At 42.9% G+C, this 21,921-nt stretch overlaps 2 protein-coding genes across 3 annotated transcripts in view; one reads left to right on the top strand and one right to left on the bottom strand.

Moving 5' to 3' along the window:
• Positions 1–440: 440 nt before the first annotated feature.
• The window catches only part of LOC101912286 (transient receptor potential cation channel subfamily V member 2), a 48,924-nt gene continuing 27,443 nt past the window's right edge, over positions 441–21,921 (bottom strand). For both annotated transcript variants that reach the window (XR_008745675.1, XR_008745676.1), the window contains exons 26-34: positions 21,307–21,457; positions 20,508–20,651; positions 19,251–20,028; positions 18,605–18,745; positions 16,936–17,066; positions 13,354–13,486; positions 11,569–11,646; positions 10,862–10,969; positions 441–1,658 (exon numbers count right to left, since the gene is read on the bottom strand). The gene's annotated coding sequence lies outside the window, so the exon portion shown is untranslated. The remainder of the gene's footprint in view (positions 1,659–10,861; positions 10,970–11,568; positions 11,647–13,353; positions 13,487–16,935; positions 17,067–18,604; positions 18,746–19,250; positions 20,029–20,507; positions 20,652–21,306; positions 21,458–21,921) is intronic.
• HASPIN (histone H3 associated protein kinase) lies at positions 6,611–10,565 on the top strand. The gene has a single exon (XM_027791029.2). It carries the CDS (start codon positions 7,744–7,746, stop codon positions 10,225–10,227), a length of 2,484 nt encoding a protein of 827 aa, XP_027646830.2. The 5' UTR covers positions 6,611–7,743; the 3' UTR covers positions 10,228–10,565.

The raw sequence follows: 21,921 nt of genomic DNA, 5'->3' as shown, positions 1-21,921 counted from the left end.
CACATTTCCTGCCCCTAAAAAGATCCAGCAGGCCCTGAAACTTAAAAATAAATTAGTGAATGAAAAAGGAACCTTTGAAAAAGCATCTTCCTCATGATGCCACCACCTCAGTCACTACCGTGCACAGCTGCTCCTCTGGAGCAGCTTTTTTTCTTTCTTGCCTGAAGCTCTTCAAAGGGATGCTCTTCATCAGCCCAGCATATTCTGCTTCCCCTGTACTTCATTTCTTCCACACAGCGACAGGCTAAGAAGAACAACTTTGTAACAGCTCTGCCAAAATCCAGACTGAGCAACTGGGAACAGCCCCAGTGACCTGCTATGCTACCTGGGGAAGGGTACAGCAAAATGCCTAAAACTGCCTTCAGCCAGCAAGTGCAATACAGTCAGGCTTCTCTTGCAAAAATGTATTTTTGAAGAAGATGCAATTAAAAACGTTTAAAAAAAAAAAGAGGATTTACACAAAGGGGGGTGACAGTAAAGTGATTCAGATCAGAAAAAGCACATTTTTTTCCCAACCAAATAGTACAGAGTTGTCATGACAAAAGACCTGGTTCAGGCAGGAATACCCTTTCTGAGCTCTCATCTGCAAAGTCTCATTTCCTCAACCCCTGGCACTTGTAAGCAGATTTGGAGTGACTTGCTCTCTGTAGCTCCAAGGAATCCTACAACCAGTTGAGAACGGAGAAAGAAATTCGAGCCAGAATGGCTGCAGCTACTGACAACTGGATGCCAGTGTGGGATCTCTGCATCTCTCTCTCTCACACTGCTGAGAGTCACACAAGGGCCCTATATTACTCAAAACAATGTCGCACCGTAGCACCTCTTACTTTTGCCCTAGGCAGGCTGCCCAGTGTGCCTAGCACCTTTAACTTCTGGCTGTCCGGCAGCCAAATTTAGAGCTAGGACACACCCAGGCTTGCACAGCCTGCAGGGTGCCCAGCCCAGCAGGAGGTGATCTCTGTAACAGCCCTGAAAAGATGCATTACCGCTACCTGGGTACCAGGCAGAAATTTTACAAGGAAACTTCCATAAAGGCCACGGTTTGTCTGTTAACTTTAGTTTTCCATCAGGCAATACTGGTTAAGCCAAAGGAGACAGGAACTGCTTTGTCTTCTTAAGGTCTGACTGAAAAATATCTTTGTTTTACCTACTGCTGTGTGTAAAGATGTATTTGATTTGTGGAGTTTATGGTTAACCAAACAGAGCAGAAATAAAAAATCTACACAATTAGGGATAGAGAAAGCCAAAGAGAGGATTAGTACCAACTCTCTGTACTTCTCCTCCTTTGGAAACAGCAGACACCTGGGGGGGGCCTGAGACCATTTCATTGCTCAGGAAAGAAAACACCTGGTACTGGCTAAAGCCAGCCACAGGCTCTGGCTAGGCACCTTCTTTCCCCTGATCCTGTAAATTGTAGTTCCTGATAATCTGCAGCTGATAAACTGAGATTGTTCACAACTCACCCTACTTTGTGGTACACATCGAGCAGGGAGGATGGCAGCACCGTAGCTCGCTGTTCTGCTCTGCCCTTGCTCCAGGTGTGGTGAACCATGCTTGCTTGGGCAAGCATCTCCTGATAAAGGAGGAGTCTGTCTGAGTAGGCAATGAGGTCTGTGAGACAAGTTTTCATTTGTGACCAAATCAGGATTTGAAAGCAACTGAAAATGAGAAATTAGAAATAAGATTGTGAGGTACAAAAGCTAATCTTTTTCATAATGTTCAAATGTTCTGCAAAGCACTTCAAAACAAGACTTGAGAGGTTACACCACAATGCTGAGAATAGCTCAAAATGTAAGACTGAAGTTTTACAACAGTAAGTGGAAGATTTCCTTCAGTGTGCATTTGAAAATACCATGTTCATATTAAAAGAAATCTTAAAAAATCATAAAAACATCTACCAAAAAGATTTCTGTTTTATTATGTGTGCATTAATGATACCCATTTTCCCAAGGAGCAGAATAATGAAGTCCACCAACACAGCTTCCTACAACAGGCAAAGCATCAAACACTTAATCTTGCAGGAAGACAAGAGTAAACTGGAACAGAATCAAAGCCAACTTTGCATATGCTAAAGCCCAGCTATTTCTTCTTGTTTAGCTTTTAGCTGAGAAAACAATCTAGCTTGAGCTAGCGTTCAACCTTTGAACTACGTTAGACGCACCACCAACCTATCTGTGCAGGTACTTTCAAATACGGTACAAATTTTTTTTTTTTCATTGCATGCCCAGTCAAAGGAGTTATAAATTTAATGAGTCTTCTTTACAAGTTTACAGTGATTGCAGTAATCATCAGTGACTATCTTTCAGGCTAAGGAAAAGCATGTTTTCACTAGGGAAAGAGAAGGAATATTCTGAGAGGACAGGAAGCCTCTGTGTTAGCCTCAAGTGCCAGATACACAGTTCAATACAGAACTCTAAAAACTCTTCTGATATGCAGTAGCAAATATCCTCCCTTGTTTTTTACCCTCTAGACAAAAACCTGGCTTCACTAAATTCAATAGCAGAACAGATATTTGCTTCAAAAGGTCCAGAATTTAACTCTGGGAACTTGACTGGTTCTCTAGATTCAGCAAAACCTTCTGGATTTCTCCCTTGTTCCTGCCCCAAGTGAAGGACCAAGCTGCCCACACAATGCTCTGGTACCTCAGCGTTGGATTCTCTTCTTTCAGGGCCAGGCACAGTTCCTTGGTGAAGGCGATTTTTCCAGTTGTTGGAGGAAAATGGCAGATCAGTGGTACTGTAGGCTGTACACCTCAGCTTTGTCCCCTGTATAGCCCCAGACCAGGACTGCAAGTGCGGTCAGTAAATAGATGCTGGACAATGAAAGTTTAATATTAGTAAGACTGTACCTGACAGTTCAAAGAAGTTTCTAAGAACAGAAGACCCTAACCTCTAGGAGGCTGAGACGGTGGAGATTGTCTATTGTGATTACTCAGAACTGACATATGCAGAACCTGAAGCGATCATCCTTGAAAGAAAAAGTAAAATGGCAAAGTGGTCAAGATATAGAACAACTTGTGAAACCGACTGTCAAGATAATGACTAATAAAAGACTTGTTTGAAACCAATAGATTAGGTAATGCTTTGTAGAGACTATAAATGTAGAGCTAAAAATCCTGTAACCTTGTCACTCTCTGCGGAGGTGACCCAACGCTGCTGTACCGATTAAAACTGCAAACCTAGAGTAACACACAAGAGTTTGAGTCTCTTCTTTTACAGTTTTGGCACCCCAGATGGGACTCTAGGTCATGATGGGGAAGGAAGGATTGCGAGGATCCTTACTTAACATCCTACAAAAGATGCCAGCAACAGAGTTGGTGAGTTCGAGTCTCCCCACCAACAGAATTAGTGAGTTCAAGTCTCCCTTTTCTTGTATTTTGTACGGTATTAAGGCAATTAGATACCTCAGAGTACCCATCACGATTAAACTTGCAACATGGGAGGTTATCCATCAATTCCAAAAGGATCTCCTCTGGCAGAATTATTATGTAATTGGAACAAACTATCTGGTACAGCAGGGTTGACGAAATCAAAGGTTATTATCTTGTGTCAAGATGATTGGCTGTTTTTGACGAGAGTAAAAGGGGCTGGACCCCAAGAAGTGTGGCCACCTGAAGGAACTTTTGATGAAGTCAGAATAAGGTGTTTGAGATTATATTAGAGGACAGGAATCCTCAACAAATGAATTATTTGTTTTTATGGTTAGAATGGTCTGATTTAAGAAAAAGGCTGGCCTTTAGGAAACCTATGAAAAGGGAGGAATTATTAGCATTTTTAGAGAAAAACCAGAAGTATGGTGAGAGTTTAAGTCTCTTAGAGAAAAACCAGATTTTTGGATATGCTATGCATATGATAAAGAGTTCGAGTCTCTTGAAGCTGGACAATTTCCTATGGTAGTCGAGTTTCACTCCAATCCAAGGGCAGGTCCCAATTCTGGTCCAGACGTATCACCTGTTGTTGCAGTCTCTATTCACCACCAACCCTGGAAACCAGGTGATCTAATGTTGTGGCAAGAGAAAATGCCATGCTTGAGAAATAATGCTGAAAAATGTGCAAAATTTTTATCTGGCATAATCTGAGATTATAAACCTAATTGGGAAGACATGCAAACCTTGTTGCAGGAACTTTTCACTAATGAAGAGCTAGAGCGAATTATGCAAAAGGATAGAGAAATGAGTCAAAACACCCCAGGTAGGCCGATATGGCCTCTGAATGATCCAAATTGGCAGATACATACTCAAGATGGATTGCAGGCTTGGCGAACCGCAACTACTTTATAATAGAAGCGATATGCCAATGTGAGGAAAGAATTACTAATTGGGCTAGGTGGTATACTGTGTTAGATCTAACAGGAGCATTCTTTTCCATTCTCATTGACCCAGAAAGTCAAAACTTGTTTGCATTTACTTGGGAAGGTCGCCAGTACACCTGGACTCGCCTTCCACAGGGATTTACCGCTTCACCAACTTTGTTTTCTCAGATCCTTAAGCAGAATCTTAAGAAGAACCTTAAGAAGACTTGGAACTACCAGCCAAATCAATATTGATTTAGTATGTTGATGATTTACTTATCGTTAGCCTGACTTATGAAGATTGTGTAAAGGACACTGAATATGTTTGTAACAAACTTTTTGAAAAAGGACATAAAACATCCCTTTCTAAATTGCAGTTTTGTGAGCCTGAAGTTAAATATTTAGGGTTTATCTTAGCAGGGGGAACTAGGAAGTTAGATCCAAGTAGAGTACAAGCAATACAAGAAATAGCAAGACCACTCACCAAGAAACAAATGAGAGCCTTTTTAGGTCAAGCAGTGTTTTGTAGACCTTGGATTTTGGGATTTTCTGAAATTACCAAACCATTAGTGGAGACCACCAAGGATGCGCACCCAGAACCGGTACCCTGGACTGAAGAACTAGAAACGGCATTCATGAATGTTAAAACTGCATTGGTAAATGCACCAGCTTTAGGACTTCCAGATTAGGAAAAACCATTTAAACTTTATGTTACAGAAGCCAAAGGAATAGCTAAAGGAGTACTGGTACAAAACCAAGGACCTTATGAGAGACCAATAGCTTATTATTCACTCACTTTAGACCCTGTTATCAGAGGATCTCCGCACTGTCTGCAGTCTGTAGCCACAGCCGCTGAACTAGTAGAAAAATCGAAAAACATCGTCTTAGGTCACCGTCTTACTGTTGCTGTCCCACATGAGGTGGAGATGCTGTTAACAAGATATGCAGAAAAAGCACTCTCTGCACAAAGGACACATCGATACGAGATCATCTTGTTATTAACAGAAAATGTCAAACTTGAAAGATCAAAGACTTTGAATCCTGCCACCTTATTACCTGTGAGTGAACCAGAAAGAGCACATGATTGTATTGCAGTGATCAAAACTGTAAGTAAAACCAGAGAGGACTTAAAAGATACACCTTTAACTGCACCTGATGTAAACCTCTTTACTGATGGCTCATCTTATTATCTAGATGGAAAAAGGTTCACAGGTTTTGCGGTAGCAACTGAAAACCTTGTGCTGTTTGCCGAACCATTGTCTCCAACTTTAGGGGCACAGGCAGCAGAATTAATCACTTTGACTCGAGCAGCCCTATATGCTAAAGGACGACGAGTTAATATTTATACGGATTCAAAATATGCCTTTGGAATCTGTCACGCTGTGGGAGCCCTGTGGAAAGAAAGAGGATTTTTAACATCTGCAGGTAAAACAATTGCTCATGGTCATCTAATTAATGATTTGCTTTTAGCTATACAGGAACCCGAAGAAATTGCAGTTGTTTATATACCTGCACACACTAGACGAACCAATCAACTTGCTGCAGGAAATGCACTTGCTGATGCCGCAGCCCAAGCGGCCGCAATCAAAAATCAACTGACCCCTGACATGGTGGTTGCTAATTTCTTTTCTATTCCAAATCCTGTTACCCTATATAATGATTTTAAAGACTGTGGTAAAAACTCTGTTAAAAGAAATTGTTCCTCGATATGGAATCCCTGAAGTAATTGATTCACACAGAGGACCTCACTTTACAGCTGCGATCTTGCTTCAGGTTTATGTAACTTTAGATATTAAAGGTCAGTTTCATACTCCTTATCATCCTCCATCCTCTGGACAAGTAGAAAGGATGAATCAAACCATTAAGGAATGTCTAGCAGAAGTTTGTGCTAGCACTGGTCTTAAATGGCCAGAGGCTTTAAACCTAGTTTTATGAGATTTGAGAACAACTCCAAAACAACCACATGGACTGAGTCCTGCAGAGATTTTATTTGGACGAATTTTAGCAGCACCAGGTTTATCTATTTCAGCAAAAACTGCATTATTAGATGGGGATGAGAATGTCATTCAGTATTTGTTATATTTGTAAGATTTTTTGATCCAATTCAGAAATACATTTATTGATATCAAGGGGTTAGTCTTGAAGTATAATTTCATAATTATAAAGTAGGAGATGAAGTGTTTGTGAAATCGTTTAAACGTGAAAGCAAAATGGTGCCAAAATGGGAACAATGTTGTATGTCTTGTGTGTCTCATATACCGACATATCCCTACTGTATTTGTTAATATAGTATCTAAAAAGAAAACGGGGGACTGTTGGAGGAAAATGGCAGATCAGTGGTACTGTAGGCTGTACACCTCAGCTTTGTCCCCTGTATAGCCCCAGACCAGGACTGCAAGTGCGGTCAGTAAATAGATGCTGGACAATGAAAGTTTAATATTAGTAAGACTGTACCTGACAGTTCAAAGAAGTTTCTAAGAACAGAAGACCCTAACCTCTAGGAGGCTGAGACGGTGGAGATTGTCTATTGTGATTACTCAGAACTGACATATGCAGAACCTGAAGCGATCATCCTTGAAAGAAAAAGTAAAATGGCAAAGTGGTCAAGATATAGAACAACTTGTGAAACCGACTGTCAAGATAATGACTAATAAAAGACTTGTTTGAAACCAATAGATTAGGTAATGCTTTGTAGAGACTATAAATGTAGAGCTAAAAATCCTGTAACCTTGTCACTCTCTGCGGAGGTGACCCAATGCTGCTGTACCGATTAAAACTGCAAACCTAGAGTAACCCACAAGAGTTTGAGTCTCTTCTTTCACACCAGTGACCAGCAGAGCAGTTCTACTTTTTAAGAACTATGGTAAAAGAAACACAAGGAACGCAATATCCATTGCTTTTCAGGGAAAAAAAAGGGCTGCAACAGTGTCTTGTGTGTACGACCTTACAGGTTAACTATTGCTGATAAGAAGACGAATGCTGGCAGCGCTCCAAGTATCAGGTCAGTTTCTGGAGGGAGGAAGAGGATGGGGCTCCCGTGAGCGGCTCTGCCCTGGGGGTCAGCAAACGGCCCCGCGGGTAGGAAAGCGGCATCTGGGCTACGCTGCCGGGGACACCGCCAGAGCCGGCAGCGGCTTGGAGCGAACGAAGGCAGCGCAGCGCCGCCCTCCGCGCACACGCGGTGCGAGCGGCTCGAAGGCGGCCCCGCTGCCACGGCGGCGGTGCCCGCCAGCTCGGCCGGAGCCGCCACGAGCGCCCCGCAAGGCAACGGGGCACGGGTGCCCGGCCAGCACACGGGTCCGCGGGTTTACGCCGGCACCGGCGGTAGACCCCTCGGGGCCGGGGCGGGGCCGCGCCCTCCTCTCGTGCCGCCCCGCCCGGCTCTCGCGAGACGTCGTTTGAAAAGGCGGCGGGCAGCCGTTACCAGCCTGGCCCGATCCAGCCGCCGCCGCGATGCCGCTCCAGCCGCGCCTGCTGCGCACCTACTCGCGGCGCGGGCGCCTCCGCCTGCTGCCGCTGCCCGAGCGGTGGCTCTCGCCGCTTCAGGACCGCAAAGCCATCTTCGGCTCCATCTCGGCCGACTCCAGCGCCGCCTCGGCCGACTCCGGCGCCGTCTCCAGCGCCGTCTCCGCCCACTCGGACGACCCCGACTTCTTGTCGCCCGGCAAATGCTCCCGACAGCCGCGGGGTAAGCGTCCCGCCCGGCGCTGGCGCCTGCGGACGCGCGGCGGCGGCGCGGCGGCGGAGGAGGAGGAGGAGGAGGAGAAGAAGGAGAACCGGCTGGGAGGGCCGCCCGCGCCCGCCCGCTCGCCGTCCTCCTCCCCGTCCCCGTCCCGCTCCCCGTGCGGCGCCGCCCGCCGCCGCCAGGGGCCGCCCTGCGGGGCGCGGCGCCCCCTGCTGTGCAGCACCCCGCAGTGGCCGCGCTGCCGCGCCCGGCCCCGCTCCCCCAGCCCGCTGGGCACCACCCCGCGGAGCGGCCCGGGGCTCTGCTCCCCACCGCCCTGGCAGCGGCCCGCCTCGCCCGAGTCATCCCGGGAAGAGTGGGAGCAGCTCCCGGCCGTGCCCAGCGCGGGCGGCCTGGGGCGGGGCGGGGAGCCGCTCCCGCCGCTGGGGTCCGGCGAGGCCCTAAGGGTGCTGGCACAGGGGCCCTGCCCGGGGCCGAACCCCCCGAAACCCGCCGCCAGCCAGCCGCGGGGCGCTGCGCCGGGGGCCGGGGGCTCTGGCCCGCCGCCCTGCCCTCACCTGCGGGGGGTCTCGGGGGAAGGGAGCCCGTGCTGCCACGGAAAAAACCCTGTGCGGACCCCGCTGACACCAGTGGTGGTCTTGGACCCTCAAGAAGTGTTGGTGTGGCTGGCAAACGTGAAACATGCCGGAGAGGCAGACGCCCAACCTGCCTGCCAGCAGCCGGGGTCCCCTTTGGGCTGCCAAGGGGTCTTGGCGAACAAATGTAAAAGCGCCAAAGCTGTTCCTGGGGAGGGCAGTTCCTGCAAGAGAGCCTGCATCAGTGGCTTCAGTACCAGCCGCTGGGGGAAGCTCATGAGGCCCCAGCCAAAAAGGCACAAAACCAAGAGGCAGCCACCACCGAACTACTTTTTCAGACCACAGATGAGGCAAAAAGGAATGAAGAAGGGTGCCCTGGAGCTGTCCGCAGATGTAAGAGACTATGACTGTTCGCTCCTCAGTAGCTCCCATTCCTGGGGTAGAGTGCAAGCATCTCTGTCCTTCCACAAGAAGAAGAAAGTTACCACAAACGAGAGTTCCTGCTACAGCATCCTTTGTACCCCTCCTGTGAAATCCCAGGTTTCCAGCCACCAAGCAGTCCTATCTGCTGGCATGCCTCAGTGCTGCACTTGGTCTTCCATGAGCCTCCTAGCTCCCAGGTATTCCTGTTCTGTCCTGGAGCCAATGCTTACGGATGCAGAGAAGGTGTTCAGGGAATGCCACCAGGAGGGGCCTATTGCTTTTGAGGAATGCATTTTTTTAGATAAGATGAAAGGCTGCAAGAAAATTGGAGAAGGTGTGTTCGGAGAGGTCTTCCAGATTGACAGTGAGAGGGGACCTGTGGCCTTAAAAATAATTCCCATTGAGGGGACTGGAAAAGTAAATGGCGAAGCTCAAAAGAGCTTTGGAGAGATTCTGCCCGAGATAATAATTTCAAAAGAACTCAGTCTTTTGTCTGAGGAGTCTGCGAATAGGACTGTGGGGTTCATCAGCTTGTACTCTGTGCACTGCATTCAAGGGGCCTATCCTAAGTATCTCCTGGAAGCCTGGGACAAATACCACCAAGTAACGGGCTCAGAAAATGATCGGCCAGACATTTTTGGGGATAAGCAGCTCTTCATGGTTCTGGAGTTCGAATTTGGAGGCAGTGACTTGGAGAATATGAGAAACCACTTCAGTTCAGTGGCATCGGCAAAAAGCATTTTGCACCAGGTCACTGCTTCCCTGGCTGTGGCAGAACAAGAACTGCACTTTGAGCACAGAGACTTGCACTGGGGGAATGTGTTGGTGAAGAAAACGGACGTAAAAGAGGTTACTTATGTGTTGAATGGGACAACGCACACGATCCCCACAGCAAGGATTCATGTCAACATCATAGATTACACCTTGTCTCGGCTGGAGAAGGATGGCTTAACTGTGTTTTGTGACCTTTCCACTGATGAAGCATTGTTTCAAGGCACAGGGGACTACCAGTTTGATATCTATAGGCAAATGAAAGCGGAGAACTCTGGCTGCTGGACTGACTATCATCCACACAGCAACGTCCTCTGGTTGCACTACTTGTCAGTTAAACTTTTGAATGACATGAGATACAAGAAAAAGGAATCAACTCCTGCCATGAGAAAAATAAAGCAGCAGCTTGTTAAGTTCCACAAAGAAGTACTGACCTTTGCGTCTGCCAGTGAAGTTTTACAGAACAGCAGCCTCTTCCAGTGACCGAGGCAGTGCAATGTTTCCAAGAACTAAGTACTGATACTGTTTTTAGCGTATGATCTTTTTAAGTGTTGGTATGATGAAGTGGTGTTATGATTGGTTAGCACTGTGTATAACATGATACCAAAAATGTCTAAAAAAAAAAAAAAACAACCCCAAAAAACAAAACAAACCCCAGAAAAGTCATCTGCTTTTTTTCAGGGGGTGATGGGGGGCAGGGGGAGAAAACAGAGTTGAATGTTTGAGAAGGGGGGAAAAAAGATTTCTTCAAGCTCAATTAAATGTTTTGAATTCCACAGATATTTTATTAACTTAAATTATTAAATGTTCTTTTTTTACTATATTGTTTTTCTTGAAGTACTTTTTTAAAAGAAAAAAGCCCCACGATTCTGGACAGTAAGGACAAAGGTAAATATTGTTAACCCAGCTGGGGACAGAGAGGGGGGGAAAACCCACCTTTTGACTTAGTTTTAAAACTGAATTTTTGTTTGGCAAAATTTGTTCCTGGAATGAAGCTACAAAATAGAAATAGGAAAAGTTTCTGCTGTTAAACACTAATCTGCAATATTATGGTTTTTTGTCTCTTAAGGACCAGTGAAGAGTTATTTGATTATGCAAAAAATATAAGAAAAAGTACCTGTGTTCCTGATGCATTTTTGACTGTTCTCATGTTGTGACCTTGGATACTGATAGGAATCCAAATCTGTAACTTGATGGTAGCATTAAAGCAATTTTCTTCATGCATCTGCAGAAGAAAATGCACAAGATAAGTGTTCTTTAGTCCTGATTGTAGACAGGTCAGGTGACCTAAATTTGAAGCTATACTTATATTAAACCTGAATTCTTTGTTTTCAGGAAGTCCTTTGCTATCATTCACATACGTTAAAAGAAACTGGTCTAAAGAGAATAATAAATCAAACTAAGTGAAAAGTGAATTAGATAATTCAAAATTACTACATCCAGTGACCTAGATGCATTAAGTAATTAAGAGGTAGCATCATCAGATTTGTTTTAACTGGAATGCTGTCTATGCAGTCTGTCTATATATGTGTGTATATATGCAGTCTTAGCAATTAGATGCATCTTTAAACTATCTTGAAGTCTACTTTTTACAAGCTAAGCAGTTAGAGACCCTAGGTACCCCTCTGCCTACTATATGATTTTATTGTTCCATCTTCTAGAGTCTTTACTTGTGCTGCCTAGTAGCACAGAAAGTGACTTGACAATCAGCAGTGCTTGAAATTATTTAGATGGAAATTGAGAAGATGCTTGGTAAGATTCCAATATAATCTTTTTCCCTCTAATGGACTCAAGTAATGCAATATAATTTAATATTCTTAAAACTTGGTAAGGACTGCAGTGAATGCATCTCTGACATCAAGGATGTGTTCTTCAGTCAGAATGGCGGTATTTTTATTTATGCTTTAAAAAAAATATGGATGAAACCACATCATTATCTGCCTGCCTTGGTCCTCTATTTCTATAGTTTGAGAACTAATATTGGCTGTACAAGAGGGGTGGAAACAGAGTGGTGGTAATTAATGAAAGGAGAGGTGCCAGCCCACTCGGTGACATGGTACACTGGTGTTGGAGTAGCCCTTTATTACTACGGGCCTTGAAAGCTGCCATTGCCTTGAAAAGTTTCCCCACAAACCAATGCTAATTTGTGAATATGCAGTATTGCTTTCATTAATCAAAACTCAAAGCTTCTACCCCCCACAAAAGTGGACATTAAATTCATATAGAAACCTTTGATTAAACTGTGCTTGCAAGGAAGTGTAGCTGCCAGAGATGAGTTCTCATCTCTTTTTTTAAGATGCTCTCTGTTCAAAAAAAAAAAAATGCTGTGTACCAATCAGTCCCATGAATTCTAATGGGAGGAAGGTGACAAGAAAAGAATCTGAATGGTAACTTCCTCCCATTAGAAAGCCCCTAATCAAGAAAAATGCCCCGAACATGTTGTCATTCCCATCATTTCAAGTGAAAGCTTTACTCGGAAGAGAACTGGATTATATATTTTAATCATCTGTTCTCTCTGCTAAGGAAGGATGCCAGAACCCAGTTTGCCATTTCAGAAAACACAAGCTTTTAAATAGGTACTACACTTAAATTAGGACCTTACAGGATGCTCCATCTTTTACTGAAATAATGAAGTATTAGCAAAGCTAAAATTATCGTAAGGGAAGGAAAGATTTTTTCACATGGATCCAAATGCTTTAGAAGGTTGAGAAGAACAAGTATAGTTTTATGTAACCAGTGACTGATAAATAGTATGGACACAAAGTAGGAATTCTGATATTTCCTTTCTAGTTCATAGTGCGTTTTGTGGTGATAACAGCAGTATTCACTTGGTGATACTAACGGTGATTACAAACTTATTTTGGAATATGCTTTCATCTAATTGCCAAATCACTGAAAATTTTGCCTGTTTTGAGGGAAGAGAAAGACATAGTAAAGTATCGATTACCCTGTAAATACTCTTTAACAAACCAGGGTACTGTTAAAACATGATGGGTAATGTATTTTCTGCTCATTGTTCCTTTCTGGAGAAATTAGACATTAAGTGCTGGAATATGAAAATTATCTCTTGCCTCGGGGAAAATGCATGCCAGCCATTAAGCTGAATTAGAAAGAATAGCAACTCTGCCCTGATTGTAGATAGAGGATGCAAAGTATACTACTCAAAGTATCATTTAGAGATTGGGAAAAAGTGAAAATAAGGACCTCTTCCTTACAGTTGTCTTTTTGAATACTGGATGCTGAATTCTGCAGTTGCAGGGTAAGTGCAGAAATTAATGGTATTGGTTGGCCACAGTGAATAGCAGGAGAGGATAGCTGCCAACAGAACAGGAATGCTCTTTAATGTTGAGTAAAAACAGACTGGGAAATTCAACTCTGTCTGTCTCTGCTCCCATAAAATGAATTAGGTACAAATAGCCCAATAAAAGCCTGGGAGTCTTAAATCAGATAAATCCAGTATTCGGGCTCTATTTTAACAACTGAAATGCTCCTTTCCTTCCCTGGCCCTTACTTCCAAGATTTATTTAGGTAGTAAATTAATAGGAGCCTGCACTGGGTTTTCTTTCAGCAGTCAGCTGCTAGCTGTGAAAAGCTGTTCTACAATCTTACCTCACTGGTCACCTTAAAATGTAGGGCTTTAGGATAGTTCAAGACCATAGTTGTCACGTATGTGTCATCTCCACTGTTCATCAGTGAAACACTCATGGTCACTTCTTCAGTGTGGCCCACCACCAGTTCCTTTCTAGAACCAGACAGAAAAATGAGAAGGGTGAGATGTTACTTCTGAGGGCTGTTATTTACTGAGAGGCCTGAAGCGTTCTGGTAATCATTCCCTCCAAATGCTTTCACACACAGGATAATGCAATAGCCCAATTAATTATTCAATATTCTTCAGGGTGTGTAGGAAAATGCTGCTTAATATCAAAGGCAGTCATCTCCAAACTTTATGTAACATTTTATCATTTCTGTTTTACATCAAGATAGACTTTAAACATTGTTCTGTTTGATTAGCTTTTCAGTGACTCTCCAGGGTAAATTTTTACAATGAAGTGATGCCTACAGTTTTATCTAAGGCTATGCAAACTGAGCAAGCCTTTGCTGTAGTGCTGTGCTGTGCATCAGCCTAAAACAAAATCACACTGTCACAATTAAATGCAGAATTATGATTTTAGGATTATTATAGTTGTTTAGACCTTGGTCTTTCCTCTGAGGCTTCCTAGAATAGCCCAGCAATGCCCACGGAGGCATACGGTTACAGCTTGTGTGAATGTTAAGTTATGGAAAGTAATGCAAACAAAAGGATAGCGAATCTCGCCTGAGAATTTGAAGAAAACTTCTTATACACAAAGATGACATTTCATATGAATGTTAAATCCAAAATCTGGATAATGCAACTACTATGACTCACTGAATCTGACTTGTCAAAGTTAAATGAGCAGTACAGACAGTCCTGTTGTTGCAGTCCTTCTTGTAAGGCAACTGAAAGCAAACACTAATCAAGTCAGATTTTAACAGTCTTAATTTTTTAAGGCAGCAGATTCAGAATATCTTTACATATATACGTACATTCTCTGAAAACCAACAGTCCTATGACCTCAGTTAAGGAGAAGTTGGAAATAAAAGACCCTCTAGGGCTAAGTCAGTCCTAATTGATTATGATTTTCAATTCAACTCCCAGGAGAAGGTCTATTAGTAATAACATGAAAAGTCTTCACTGAGGACAAGGTCTTGTTAAAGAAATGCCAGTTGTTTACCCCTGGATTGCCACAGGACCATAATATTCATTTCTTTTCCAGAGATGTTATGTTTTTCTTGAATAAATATGTTCATATACTGTGCCAGCTTATAGGCACACATTTTGTAGAGACAAAGTTACTCCCTTTAGCAATAGTTTTATTCACAAATAAAAATCTACTGTCTGTGCTCAAGTTTCTGGAGAAGTTCAATGATGATTAATAATTAGATGTTGGGTGGGTGCATAAGTACTAGGCAATGCTGACCAATGCTCAAGAATCTCATGAATTATTCTTAGGAAATGAATGTACTATCAACATCATCATCCCTGAGAGTACTGTGTCTATGGTAATTGGTGTTCATTATTACTCCGTGCTAAATGTTGTCCTAACTTCTCTGTCCTATGCTTTATGGACAGCTAATTAAATATTGAATTGTGGCAAAGACTCCTATTAAGCAGCAAAAAGCTGCCTTTTTACAGAGCTTTATGGAATTCTTTCAGAAGCTGATTTGGATTTCAGACTAACTGTGAAAAAGATCTGGATTAGCTTGTAGGAATCTTGTTACTAAACTGCAAGAGACAGGAGATTGAACTTAACCTTTGAGCTTATTAGAAGTTTGCAGCCTCCCAAATATTGCTTTGAAACACACAACTACAACTAAAAAATATATACATTGTTTTAATTATTTTTAAAATTACTTTTTTAGAAAGCTGTATAGTTGTTACTATCAAACACACCATTCAAATAATAAGTCTTAATATAAGCTCCAGTGGAACGCTCAATATCTGAAAAACACTTCACAAAACACACAAACCATCTGCCTTCTTCACAGGTAGCATCATAAATCTAAGGTTGGACCTTAGAGATGAGGTTCTCTTAATAAGGGTTGAGTATCTGTTTGGGGAAGACCTGGGCCTAAAGTCTTCCTAGAATATAGCACTGGTCACTAGAAAGGGAGCAGAGGGCAGATGATGACATGCAAAGGGTAAGGAAACCACATCCACATTCTTTATTTTTAGGTTTTACGAGTAAAAGTGTTGCATCCTGGAAAAAAAAAGAAAGCTCTTTGCTAGTGTTTTGTTTTGTTACCAGAAAACGTGTTTGATGGCTGGTATCGATCCAGCACAGGAACAGCAAATGCCATGTTACCATTTTTCTTATAAAGCGCATGTTTAACTCTCAGAAAAACAGTCAAAGTCACATGGCTACAAGCAAAGAGGAACGAGAAGTTGAGAAAATATCTGGGCATTAAAATGTCTTCACACTTGTCATTTCTGTTCCAGCTTCTGTCACCTGGCATATTTAGGAACCTTCTGGTTCAAATGTTTTCTTTGGGCAGCTGTGTTTAACAGCCATCAGTGGACCATAAGCTTGTCAAATGGTTTTTTTGGATCATTTTATATATTTGGCTCCCACGACATCCCCTGGATAATGTGTTCAGTGATTCAGTCACGCATTGTGAAAAACAGTTTCCTTATGTTCGCAAGTTTCTGAGGACAGCATAGGGCTATAGATTTCAAGCTGATCACAATTCCCATTTATTATTTTGTTGAGACACTAGTAAAGCTGAAATTTTATCGCAACATAATTATGCTGTAACAATGCTGTTATTTTGGGAAATTGGGATTCTCCCTGGGTTGTATCTTGTGCTGGTGAGAGAGTGGACAACTGGTCTTGAGCTAGTCAGTGAAGAACAGATAAGGAGCAGAATCAAATATAAAAAAATTCTTAACTGAAACATTACAGGAAAAATGTTTTAAGAAAGCCTGGCAGTAAGGATAAGAACTGCTCAGTATTTCCATGGTATTTCACCTGTACCAGGCTGGCCTATTTACAGAAGTTCCAGTTTCTGCTGGGAACGTTCAGAACACACAAAATCCCAAGAGTCTGAAGGAACAGACAGCCAAAATACACCAATATGGTTAGAGTTTCAGAATTAAACATGGTGTTTATGTTTCCATTAGATAAACACATTATCTAGAAGTTCAAATTCTCTCTTTATCTACAGTTTGTTTTCAAATACAAAATGCAGGAATGAAATCAAATCTGTCTGCCATGTCTTAGCCTTTTTGAACTGCATGGGGCACTCAGCTACCAGATGACTGACTGAAAATGAGGTATGAGATGTAAAAAAATCATTTTTTTTGTCTGAATGACCTACATTATCGGTGCTGAATTGGAGACATCAAGGTTGCCTTAGACCTAGATCTATGTTAATTAGTTCATGTTCACTATCTCATACTTGTTCAAAGCCTTGGCCACACAAAGGCAAAAGCCTTTGCAAATTGAATGAAAGGCTTTACCTTTTATATAATTTCTAGTATTCAGAAAAGGTTTTTTATGTCCCTTTAATGCTGAATTAAAAATAGAATCATTACACAGATTGGAACACAGATTTTATATTTGTCTTTGAAGCATTTCCCCAGCTCACTAAAAAATAGCATTTATTACCTACCAGAGCATGATCATGTTCTCCAGTGATCTTACTGTAATATCTTGGAGACGATCGTTAGTCAAATCAAAGCCATCATCAATGGATTGTCCAAAATACTGGTGTCCTGAAGAAATTTCAGAGGCTTTTACTCTCTAAAAAAGGGGGGAACATTAACAAATGTAAGTCAGGATCTCTCTCCTGTCCTTGGGAGAATACACTTCTTTTCATGAGGTTGCTGTGAGGATAATTTTGTAACACTCCTGAGATGCCAAATACTGACTTAATTTCCTGCAATGGCCAGGCAGGCTTGAAAAAGGCTACGCTGTTCTACAGGCAGCACCCGAATCCAGCTCCTTTGCCTAAGCAGACAGGTGAATGGTTACAGTTAGAAGCAGCCCTGCTGCAGAAACCCATGGAGTCACATAAACCATCTGACATCTGCAAATTTCTCACCCATCAACGTAAATGAAATGTGGAAGTCCTCCCTCCCAGCCTCTTGCTATAAAAATACAAGCTTTTCCCTCTCAAGGTGTACTGGAGCCAATTCCCAACAAGACACGTACTTGAGAAAAAGAGCTCTTGATCTGGTCTTTATCACCATTAAAGATGTAAATGTTGCCAAAAAAGGAACTGTTTGAAAACTGATCTTTGAGGGGGTCTCCTACTGCAATATCCTCATATCCATCCCTATTGATGTCTCCAATACTGGCCACAGTAAACCCAATCCTTGCAAAAGGAGAGGTCACCTGCACATTTAAGTGTCCTTTCAAGGTGAACGAACCAGTCGGAAAAACAACCAAGAAGGAAATCCATTTACAGCAAATGTAGCATGAGCAGCTCTTACATTAACGGGGAAAAAATAATCTCAGTGCACACTTATAATGCTTAAAGGTGAACAAAAAAGCCCTAAACAATAAGAAGTTCAAGATACCAGCTGACTCTTGGAACAAAAGCTTAATCCTTTTGCACTGAGAGCATGCAAATTCTCACCCAGAAGCAGCGTCTCTGGACAGCCCTGTGCAAGCGGACACATTGAAGCACTGTCTTTTCTTAAATCTAGCAGATGGAGTCGATCCCCAGCTTGTTTCTCCACAGAAGCCATCCCATCTCCCCCACCCTATCACAGAAGTAAGCCACAAGAGGGTGCACATTATTTGAATTCTAACAGGCGCGCGGACTGTTGTTTTCTGCTTTCACCATCCTGTACGTGCCCTGAGCAAATTTTAGCAGTGCAGCGGAGAGGGGCTTCTCCTGATGCAATTAACTTATACCCTGTATATTGTGTAGCAGATCCTGTAGCTTGGCCCACAAAACATTTTGTTTTCTACAAGTCCCGAGAAGCAAAGTTTTAGCAGCTACCCACGTACATGTTTATTGCAAGCACTGTAAAGAACACTGCTTGGCAGGGCAAGGTCTGCACCAACAAATTGCCTATGTACAGGTAAAAGTCATGATTTTATCCCACTGTGATAAGAGTATACCTTAGGCAGACAATGCTTGTATTTCTTCAGTTACTTCTCTTTTATATTCTAATGAATAAGACAGGGCTGCTGGCTTCACCCTGCGGTCCTCTGCCATACAGGGAGAGCACATACAGTGAGAGCACGAAGGAGGAATGTTTTATTTGTCATTGCTTAGGCATGGTTGGAAAATCCCCAACATGGAGTGTTTACGCTACCAGTGTTTTTACTTCTGTCTCCAGGCGATAGACGTAAACCCTTCCTTCTTCCCCTCAAATGTGATAAAATGGAGCTCTGGCAAGGAGCAGATCTGTTACCCCATCATGGTTCACATCAAATGGGCAGAGCTCAGATCCATAATAAGATCCAACCTGCGCTCCAGAAAAAGACAAGCACTCTTTCACTGGAATTCTCTATATATAGCTTTGTAGAATTAATGGCCTTTGCAGCAGTAAGGCAATTTTTAGAACAAAACATCACATATCTACTTATATGTGGATCGTTTCCTATTATTTATTTTATTACAGCCATCCTCAGGGACAGATCCTGTAACCAGTTTAGCAGTAACAAAATCATTATTCAACAATTTGACAGAGGAAAAAGAGTACCACAGTTGATGACCTCTTTCCCCATGAACCATGAGAACGGAACATAAATATAGTACACCCTGTTTAGCTAATGTTTTTTTCATCTTTTTCCAAAGTTAATGATTCCTCTGATGTTCCCAAAGCATTATGGAGTGAACAAAGACTGTGTAATCCACATCTGGCTAAATCCAAGAGTGTCTGGAGAAGAAAGCACAGCCGCTGTTGGAGCAAGCAAGATGCGTGCAGCCCACCTGATGCCCACTGACCTCGCTGCCCTTGGGCGCAGTACCTGTTCTCCTTGCAGGGTTTGTTTTAAACAGCCGTCCTGAAACGCCAACACCTTCCCTCTCATGATGCTGCGGAGCTCCAGCCACGTACAAGGGTCCATATTCTGTGTGTACCACTGCCACACTACCCTGGTGCATCCACACAAGAGGCAAAAACAGCATATACTATCAGTACCATACTCTATGCCTGAAGGAAAAAGCCCGCAGGGTGTGGTCTGAGACACAGACTTACATATTCAGCGAGATCCAAGAGTTTACACCATGTCTAGTTATTGTGGCCCATGGTTTTGATTACAGAGCATCTCCTAAAAATATTGATTAGGAAATAGCAGGTAACTTTTCTGAGAAAAGCCAGCAAATCTGGGGTTCTCTTCTCTTAGCAGCTTGTAGGGTAACTGAATAAATTACTGCTCTGAAAAATACGCTTGAACTCTCGATGACTTTTCTTAGCATTTGTCACAGCTCCTGAGTGATTATCCAACATACATACTTTTTTCTTTTTAGTTATTATGTCTGCAGGCTGGAAGGTTTACAACTCTTCACAAAACTGAAGAAAACACTATGTTTAGAAAACAAAAAGTGATCTGTTACAGGGCTTCTGGAACACGGAAGTAATGGGAGAAGGATTATTTTGATCCAAACAGTCCACAGCACCTCATATTACCTGGTAAGACTTTTGGCCAAACTGTCAAAATCTTCATATGTGAACAGTGCAAACTAGTCACTTCTAACCTTCTGCAGCTCTTCTGGGACCCACTGGTTGCTTATGAACCCTCCAGTCTAGGGAGAAAAGCCATCAGACAGGGAGACTGAGCAGATTTCATACACAGGCCAAAACCCAACAAATTCCCAAATTTCCATTAAAAAGTTGAAAGCTCTGAAAAGGAAGGGAGTTTTCTGAAAGCTTGGTAAAGCAACCCTGATCCTAGATTCCCATAGAAAGCTCTTATTTGCAAAGCAAAAAATCATGAAAGTTCTAGAGCTACAAGACATATATGAAGTAAGCATCTTTGTTTCTAGGATATATTCCTTAACCTTCAAAATAAACTCTCTGGCATCAAGAAGACGGAGGCCTGAGTGAATCAAAGGAGCCAGGGCATCTCAGATTGGACATCCTGCAAGACTAATGCATAACTCCTTTATTCTTCCACCCATTGCTAAAGCATAAGAGCAGACACATGGGATGGATGGAAACATCACTCCCCTATATATGTGCTTTTGTGCAAAAAAGTGTGGCTTTGATGACACTTCCCACTCACCCCAGGTGCTCAGAGTTCAACCATAGGCATTTCCAGGGAATTCATCACATTTCTCCATCTGGTTTTCCAGAAACACTTGCGCAGATGCCTTGACAATGATTGTCATCAGACTGGCTGGAGTCATGGCTTTCAAAGACTTTATCCCTGTGGAACAGAAGCCCGGAGGTATTTCATGGGACAAGCCATGTCTGCAGAGCTAGAAATGTCAGTGGCAGTGGCAGGGTGCTCATGTTCATTTAGCTCTCAGCCCACAAGTGTACAGATGTGCAAGGCAAACGTGCAGAAGGATTTATGCTTTCCAGGGACACTGGCTGTCCACAACAGGTAGCTCTGACTTCATGAGCACTTTCACAAGTAGCATATGTGGCATTTTTACAGTGCAGGTCAGTATTGTTAAGAGTCATGCTACTGCGAAGAAAATGGAGCTGAGAGGGAAAGCATGACTCCCAGAGATGCAGCAGGTCAGTGAAAAGATGGCAAAGGCCTGGGGTCTACAAATGAACACATGCTTAAAGCAAGACTCAAGTGACTGAGTTTTCATTCTGAAGCCCCTGTGTCAGCCAGGAAGGATTTCACACTTTGCCTCTTGCCAGTTTCTCCTTGCAGACCTGATGGTCCCCCAGACTCATTCACAGGCCTCAGCTGGCAGAGCCTGTCACTAAGAGAAGCTTTGGAAAAGTGAGGGCTTTGAGACTGTGAGACAAGAGTAGAGAGGAGGTGCAGAAGTCTGGATTGATGCACATGAAACAAAAGGAATCACTTAAGTGTTCCTGGAGTTTCTCGAAATACATGAACTCACAATACACGTGCAGTGTGGCTGTGATGTCAGTCCGAGAGCTCTGCTGCTTGATGTTTCGGACTTTGAAGAAACCAGTTGGTCTGTTGCAGCTTTCTTGCAGGCTCAGCTCAGTTTGGATCCGTGCTCCATACTGCACCACAGCAAACGTGATCTGGAGAAAGCAGACAGCAAAGCCAGAGCTGGTTAGAGAAGATCTAAGGCAGGATCCCCAAGTCCCTCAAAGTGCCAAGTTTAGTCCCAAGTTTTATTGCACAAACACAGAAAGCATATATTGCAAATGATAGGTATATCAATTGTCTTTACCCCCCTGTCTCCATCACACATTTGTATTCTGGTGATCCGTTCTGGATCAGCTCCAGGAACTGACTTCATTTTCTTTGGCTCAAGACAACAATTTCTCTGTCTGAAGTTCCTGTATTTATCTATCTAGCTGGACCTTTTGTGACGACATGGCTCAGCCTCATTTTGTCCCCAGATTTATTTAAATCATTTAAAGTAATGGCTTATAAGCCCCATTTCTTATTTTTGTGTGTATTTTTCAAGATGCCTTGAAAGATTTGCCTGGTAAAATATCTAAGTGTGCTGCTGGCATGAAAACCCACTCCTAGTTTTTCC

This window comes from Falco peregrinus, chromosome 2 (genome assembly GCF_023634155.1).
Source record: "Falco peregrinus isolate bFalPer1 chromosome 2, bFalPer1.pri, whole genome shotgun sequence".
NCBI lineage: Eukaryota > Metazoa > Chordata > Aves > Falconiformes > Falconidae > Falco > Falco peregrinus.
This window is presented reverse-complemented; position numbering and strand designations above follow the sequence as displayed.